This window comes from Pinus tabuliformis, chromosome 1_2 (genome assembly GCF_031772625.1).
Source record: "Pinus tabuliformis cultivar Carrire ecotype Pingquan chromosome 1_2, CPIR1, whole genome shotgun sequence".
In the NCBI taxonomy this organism is placed as follows: Eukaryota; Viridiplantae; Streptophyta; class Pinopsida; order Pinales; family Pinaceae; genus Pinus; species Pinus tabuliformis.
The window spans coordinates 504,989,146-504,997,462 of record NC_142298.1 but is presented as its reverse complement, the minus strand read 5'-3'; the positions used below and the strand labels follow the sequence as shown (position 1 = coordinate 504,997,462).

The following is an 8,317-nucleotide window of genomic DNA, read 5'->3' as shown; positions in this document are numbered from 1 at the left end:
CGATCTAGGGAAATTGGTCGAGGAGGGTTTTCCCTGCTTAGTGGAGCGTTAGGGAAGAATTGATAGACTAGACATTGCAGATCTGACAGGGGTGGCAAAGTAATGCTTTTCACCGCTGCATAGGCAGGGATGTCAGTGAACATTTGTCAGGCCACACAGTTCGTTTGACAGAGTTCTAACATCCTGGAAAAAATTAACTACGGACAGAAGTAAGGAATGGTGTGCTAGAAGAGTGCCCAGATCAAGCAGAGACAGGGGCAGAACAGTCAAGTGCAATCGAGTGTTATGTTGAAATGCAGAATTGAAATAGTGCAACCAAGTGTGATGTTGAAGTGCAAAACTGAAATACAGAGAAAGGCCACAAAACTAGTCACTCAAATTATTAAATAGGGAAGGTATACACCTTCTCTAATGCCATGTTAAACTCTCACAAAAAATTTACAGTAATTAGATCAACGTTAAAATCAATTCTATTCACAACGATGTACATAATAATACATATGTATGACCATGGTTTATAATTCCAAGAGGTATCTTGGACTTCCGTGATAATAATACATATGTATGACCATTGGTTTAAAATTCTAAGAGGTATCTTGGACTTCCATGAGAGATCACATTTGTACACACCACCGTTTCATATTCCAGGTGTTAATTTTTGTAGCATCGGATGTGTTCTAGCCACAAAATTTGGTAGAGAAGCTAGAATACATGATATCTCTAAAACCCGGAAATCATTTCTGGAAATTCCACTTAGAAATGACTTAGATTATTAACTGGTTTTTAAATATTTCCCAAGTCTAAACTTATGGAATATGGTTAATTAATCATTATTAATTAAGTCAAGGCGAGAATCATTTAAAAACTCACACAGATCAATCCAAAGATGATCTTAGCCATCGATTATGTTTTAATCTTGGTCGTTAGTGCTCCAACAGAGGATTATAAGAGGAGGTACACGTGGTGATGGAGAAGAAAATTGAGCAGTACGATTTTTTGGCAAATTGATTTCCAGAGTAGCAACAATCAATTGTCAGAGATAGCTAGAGCTAAGCAGTGTGTGAGGGGCAGAGACATTGCAGTTGGAGAAAGTATTCCAGATCTAGTGAGTGCATTTGCAGAGAGGCAGAAGAGCCACAGAGAAGCTAACACAAGGGTTGCGCAGTAGCTTCTAGAGGCAAGTTCGACTCGCTGAGAGGGAAAGACGTCTTCAGTTCCAGAGGCAGGGAAGGAATCCTAAAGTGTCGTAAAAGCATTTGGCCAGTCAGAAGCTTGACGTCAAGCAGACTTCGCAAAGCAATGCAGAGGCTAACGAAAAGGGTTAGAGGATCGAGTTTCTAAAAACAAGTTGTGCCAGGGTTTGCCTATGGGGTGAGGATATTCCTCACTAGATTTTTGCTAGTATTTTTCTCTCTAGGATTGCCAGATTTCGACATCCAGTTGTACTCGGAATTTCTCACTGCTGCATAATAATAAAAACCCTCAGTTGCTGCATCGATTTTCCCAAGTTGGGTTTTCCAGGGACTTTTTTCCAAAAATAATTGTGTTATATTTTGTGTGTGTGCTAGCATTTCTCAGCTCTCGGCGTTTTATTTTCCGCAATTTTATTTGTGAAATTTGCAGTGTGTTTATTTCGATATTTGTCATAGCAGATAAGCTATTAAATTAATTAACAATAAGGAGAAATAATATCATTTGCTACAATAGGATTCCAATTTGGTTGATCATCTTGAGAGCTCGGAAACGAAGGAAAGGAATTTTGTTGCTCAGCAAGGGCAGCAAGCCGAAATTCCAAAGGGCAACACAGTCTTTTTTGCGAGGAGGCCGAGTTGCCTGAAGAAGTTCAATTTTTCTAAGGGGCAGAAAAATTTCTAGAGGTAGAGGGAGCAGCGTAGATTTTTCGTTGGGCAGATCTCTAGCTGAAAACAAAGGGTCTTGCAACAGTTCGCTAAAGTAGAGCCAACATCGGGGTGGAAGAGAGAAGCACACATAGAGGGAAAAATTTCTTTGCAAATCAGCAGTAGTTGTGCGCAGGTCTTCTCACTCCAAAAGGGAGTGTGAGTAGCTGAGCAACAGTCGAGCAGAAAGAAAGAGGAATTTCTCGACAATTCGTTGAGATGGCCATTGTTGGGCTTCGTGATCAAGATTGGTTGGATGGAACTTCCAACTACATCATTTGGAAGGCAAGGATGTCCTTCCTTCTAGATGAATATGCCCTGAAATCATACATTGATGTTGTAGTGGCAGTTCCCCAAGATGCAGATCAGTAGAAAGAATACAAGAAAGAGATGGCGCGAGCAAAGCGATTGATCTTGGATGGAATCCGGAGTCATATAGTCTCACATATATCTGGCAAAGATACTGCCAAACAGATGTGGGATGCTTTCTACACGTTATACCAGGGTACTTCCGAGCAGCGAAGATGTACCTAAAGGAGAAGTTGAGACTCATCCGGATGCAGAAAGGGGAAGGCATAGACCCCTACCTTACCAGAATTTAGGAGGTCCGAGACCAGTTGTCAAATGTTGGGGCAGCGCCTCAATCCACAGAGCTAGTAAGATTGGCACTCAACAGTGTCTCAGAGGACTCGCAGGTTTTTGTCCAAAGCATATTGGGTAAAGACAAGTTACCAGAGCGAGATAGGTTGTGCGCTGACTTGCAACATGAGGAATTGAGGCAATCTCTTCTAAAGAGCTCCATGAGTGGCAGCAACAGCGACAGATCGAAGATAGCGAAGGAGGAGGAGAATGTGGCCCTCGCATCTAAGGGTCCCAATGAGGGGCACGGGGAACAAAGGAAGAAGAAGAAGGACATGTCAAAGGTCAAGTGCTTCAGATATGGTGAGCTCGATCACTAGAATGCCCAGTGTCCTCTAAGGAAGAAGGACAAAGAGGAGAAGCAGGACCAGCAGACAGCGTCCGCTGAGATCGATACGCTTTCCTCTAGGCTGAAGGAAGGCTTCGCTATGTTCACCGATATACCTCTAGGGGTGTGGTGGGGTGACTTGGTGTTGTAGCCCCAAAGTGCTACAGTTGGGTAGGATCCTTAAGCAGTGCACCTCATGGATCATTACCTAGCTACGGAGGCCTGCAAGATGGATCAGTGGAAGTTGATGTAGTCAATACCAGAGTGACGGTTGCAGACTAGTAACAGTCAGATGTTGGGGAGCACAGTGTAGAGTTGACAGCGGTGCAGTTGGCACAGTGCAAAGTCAGTGGCAACGCAGATTCATTTGTGACAATGCATATGCTAATAGCAGTGTGATACTCTAGAGATAGATGCATCATAATGAACATAGTGGATTCGATATTTTGGATGATTTTCAGTCGCAATTGCAACAACAGCAGATGAGAGGGAGTTGCAATGCAAATGCAGTGTTGGCAGTAAGTAATATGGCAACGTCAACAACAACACAAATGTAGCATATATCAAAGTTGCGCAGTGGTTGGTGGGCAGTATCGTCAGACATCAGCAGCATGACAAGAGATGATGTAGAGACAGGGTGTTGTGGTAGGGAGTGTAGCACTAGAACACATTCTTCACTAAAAGGTAGTGTTAGTTTTTGTAGCATCATATGTGTTCAAGCCACGAAATTTGGTGGAGAGACTAGAATACATGAGATTTCCAAAACCCACAAATCGTTTCTGGAAATTCCACCTAGAAATGACTTAATTAGATTATTAACCAGTTTTTAAATATTTCCTAAGTCTAAACTGAGGGAATATGGTTAATTAATCAGTATTAATTAAGTCAATGCGAGAATCATCTAGAAACTCACACAGATCGATCGAGAGATGATCTTAGCGATCGATTATGTTTTAATCTTGGTCGTTGGTGCTCCAACAGAATATTATAAGAAGAGGTCAATGTGGTGATGGAGAAGACACTTGAGCAATTCGATTTCATGGAAGATCAATTTCTAGAGTAGCAACAGTGAGTTGTCGAAGAGAGCTAGAGATCAAAGCAGTGTGTGAGGGGCAGAGACAGTGAGGGTAGAGGAAGCATTCCAGATCCAGTCAGAGCATTTGGAGAGGCAAAAGAGCCATAGAGAAGCTAACGCTGGAGCTGCACAGTTGCTTCTAGAGGCAAGTTCAATTCGCTGAAAGGGAAAGACGTATTCAGTTCCAAAGGCAAGGAAGGAGCCCCAGAGTACTGGAGAAACATTTTTCCAGCTAGCAGAAGGCAAAATGACTTCATCAGAGGCTTAACGTCAAACAGACTGCACAAAGTAGTGCAAAGGTTGACGCAGAGGGTCAGAAGGTCGAGTTTCTGAAGGCAAGTTGTGTTGGGGTTTTCTTGTGGGCCGAGGAAATTCCTCACTAGATTTTGTCAATATTTTTCTCTATAGGATTGTCATATTTCGGCATCCAGATGTACTTATAATTTATCATTATTGCATAATAATAAAACCCTCAGTTGTTGCACTGGTTTTCCCAAGTTGGGTTTTTCCAAGGACTTTTGTCCAAAAATAATTGTGTTATATTTTGTGTGCTAGCATTTCTCAGCTTCCAACGCTTTATTTTCCACAGTGTTATTTGTGAATGTTCCAGTGTGTTTATTTCCATATTTGCCGTAGCAGATAAATTGTTAAATTAATTAACAATTAGGAGAAATAATACTAGTTGTTGCAAATGGATTCCAATTTGAAATTTTTCACACCAAGAGGTCTCTTGGACTTTCGTGACAATTCACATTTGTGCACACCAACCCTAACAAATTAGGTGTCCAACAACTGCTTATCTACACAAGTTACAAATCAAATGTTGCAACATATGGTGATTTGTTAGAAGTAGCCGTTATATTTATTAATAAAGCACTAATTGATTAAAAGATGCATAACTTCACTTGGGAAATAATATCTACTTGTAATTACCACTTGAATACTTGAATATTTAATTTTTTGCTTTCTTTACATATTAGGCTCACACTAGCAAGTAACACCACTTGAATATTTAATTTTTTGCTTTATTTATATGTTAAGCTCACATTAACAAGTAACACAATCAAATCAAGTTGTGTAAAATTCCAAACAAGTAACACACTCAAATCAAGTTGTATAAAATTCCAATTATTCCAAAGTTCCATATTAGGCATCAATTACATAAGTGAAGTAACACTATGTAAAGTAACACGATCAAATCAAGTTGTGTAAAATTCCAATTGATCCAAAGTTCCATATTAGGCATCAATTACATAAGTGGATAATGACCATTTAAACTAGAGTTTTCCCTCCCTCAAATAAAAAAAACTGCATTTTCAGCAACAAATTGACTCTGCAAATCACTTTTAGTGGGCCTAACTATTAAGAATGTGTTTCCTCCGTGCACATCACAAATTCAAATTTGTGAATTTACAAGAGAGTGGGGTATATAACCTCTACAGATCAATTGAGTGGGGTATATAACCTCTACAGATCAATTGACTCTACAAATCACTTTTAGTGGGCCTAACTATTAAGAATATGTTTCCTCCTTGCACATCACAAATTTGAATTTAAAAGAAAGTGGGGTATATAACCTCTACAAATCACTTTTAGTGGGCCTAACTATTAAGAATGTGTTTCTCCTTGCACATCACACATTTGAATTTAAAAGAGAGTGGATATGTAACCTCTATTTCACAATAAGGATCTTTTGTTCCACAAACACAAAGTTTCATATTTCAAATTTAGTGGTTTCATATTTCAAATTTAGTGATTAACTAGATTGTGACCTTAAATTGTTATATTATTATTATAATCATCCGTCATGATCTCTTACCTTCTCTTCCTTTCCATATTTCTTACTTACCTTCTCTTCCTTTCCATATTTCTCAAAGTAAGATACAGGTTTCATATTTCAAATTTAGTACCTAACCAGGTTGCGACCTTAAATTGTTATATCATTATTATCATCATCATCTCTTCCCTTCCATATTTCTCAAAGTAGCATACGGTTTGAATCTTTATAAGATTCTTCTAAACTCAGAAACCCCCCATATATATGTACAATATTAACGCCTAAGGTCCAGCTTCAAGCCCAGAAGTATGTGCCCCTCAAGGAGACTTTTACATAAAATGTCTTTAAAAACGTCTGTAATTTAGTCACACCCCAAGGAGATCAATGCATACGAGGCACTTCTCTCACATTTACAACGCATTATTTGCATATTGATTAATGCTAGGATCCAATCTGAGCATTATATAGGTTACCTGCGACCTGCACCTTTCTCCCTTGTCTTAAGGCAAGGATATACTTCACAAATCGAAAGCTTTAATGCTCTTCATAATCAAAATTATTTCATTTTCTGCCTCGTCTTTGAAGGCAAGAAGCTACTTCAAAAGTTAATCCTTACATCCTATTCGTAATCAAGATTACCTTGTAGGTTCGATATGATATTCGCGCCCGTATATATTAACATTCGTGTTAATAATATGGCCAATTGCTGATTCTATAATTTTCAGGCCTTTAATTTTATCAACAAATTAACAAAAGTTATTTGATGCTTCTTTAAGATCGAGAGTAATCGACTCCAACTTCCAGCCAATAATATTTCACTTTCAAATTAGTAAAAATGAAACAATTCCGAGACATATCACCCCAAAATTTATTCAAGACAAAAGTATAAGACAGCCAGAAAACAAATTGTACTAGTAAAGACAATGGCACTTCATGTCATCCATGTGTTCAATGGTAACAACATGATCCACACTCATCTTATTGTATAAGTATATGATCTTCTAAGCATCAGTTGAGAAGTCTCTTTAAAAGTCCCACAGCATGACAACGTGACTAGTAAATGTGAAATTGTCTTGAATCAATATTCCAAAATAAATTTTGCTCAATTAACTAGTCAATTCTTGATAAAATTCATATTAACAAAGCCCCAATCTGCCCATTAGAATCCAATCCAAAATAAACGAGCAGATAAAGGTGCATCCAAGTGAAAATATCACTGATACAACTGTCCTAGAACAAGCAGTTAATTTACTGCTATATTATATGCAAATCCCAACTGTAAAAAACATGGTACAAACAGCTCAGAAAATCTTCATCAATTATAGGTCAAGTACAGGTAGCCAAAAGGCATACTCTAAAAATTTTAAAGTTGATGGAGAATTTGTGATCTTGAAGCTGTAAAAGGAGAAGAAACAATATAACATTTAAATCTCTCCTGCAACAGATATCCCATTACCCGATAGTTCAGATCTGGGTTGTCGATGCCTTAGACTTCCTCTGACTTCACCTTGACTACTGGATGTCCCAATACTGGAACTTTCATTTACAAGCCTTGAATCGTCACCCACTAAATCAGAAGAGAAACTGTTTTCTTCAGAGTCACTAGAAAAATCAGAAGCCCTATCTGTTGAATCTGGCACCGCTCCCTCAACCTCTGCATTATCCTTGCTTTTTGACTGAACTGATATGTCTTCCCCATAGTTATGCAGCCTCCTTCCTATCAAATACCGATCATCACGAATAGCATTATGGAGATTCATAAACCACTGGTGAAATCTTTTTATACAATACCATAGCAATCCCAAGGTAAGGCATCCCAGCCATGCAAATCGGTACACTGCAGAGTTGATGATAAGAGAATAACCAAAAAGAGGAAACAGGCCCCGAGCAAACACGTAAGGAACACAGAGGGCTGTCAAAAGCTTCGTAAGGATAGGCGCCACAATTTCTCGAAGCACCCACAGACCACGCAAACGAGAAAATCCATCTGCTCTGACTTGGTCAAATTTGATACGCCAACTATCATCTGTCAACGGTGCCATTTGACCCAGCATTACCTGTCAAAATGATAAAGCAGTATTGGATGAGAATCAAAAAATGAATGTTGATTACATGTGAAAAACCCCACCAAAGTAAACAACTATATATTGCCTGCAGATATCACTGATTTATCATGTTTTATATGAAGTCTCAAATTGTCGTGATCTCAAGAGATAAATGAGGATCGAATGAAACCAAAAAGAAACCTTAAATCAGCATATTACTTGTCAAAATGATAAAGCAGTATGGATGCGAATCAAAAAATGAATGTTGATTACATGTAAATAACCGCACCAAAGTAAACAACTATATATTTCCTGCAGACATCACTGATTTATCATGTTTTATATGAAGTCTCAAATTGTCGTGATCTCAAGAGATAAATGAGGATCGAATGAAACCAAAAAGAAACCTTAAATCAGCATAAAGCATAAACACATAAAGAGGAGAAGATGAACCCATGAACAAGAGACACAAGATGTAAGGACCCGTAGACTAAACAATCACATTAAAGAGCTCTTAGCTCATGATCGAAGAATATGTTTGAAGAAATGAGGGTA

The 8,317-nt window shown here is 38.6% G+C and overlaps 1 protein-coding gene across 1 annotated transcript in view; it reads right to left on the bottom strand.

Annotated features, from left to right (window-relative positions):
* Positions 1–6,823: 6,823 nt before the first annotated feature.
* CER9 (RING/U-box superfamily protein) overlaps positions 6,824–8,317 on the bottom strand; it is a 49,109-nt gene continuing 47,615 nt past the window's right edge. The window contains exon 9 of the mRNA XM_089395470.1: positions 6,824–7,774. Within this exon, the coding sequence (XP_089251596.1) occupies positions 7,142–7,774 (633 nt within the window). The 3' untranslated portion in view covers positions 6,824–7,141. The remainder of the gene's footprint in view (positions 7,775–8,317) is intronic.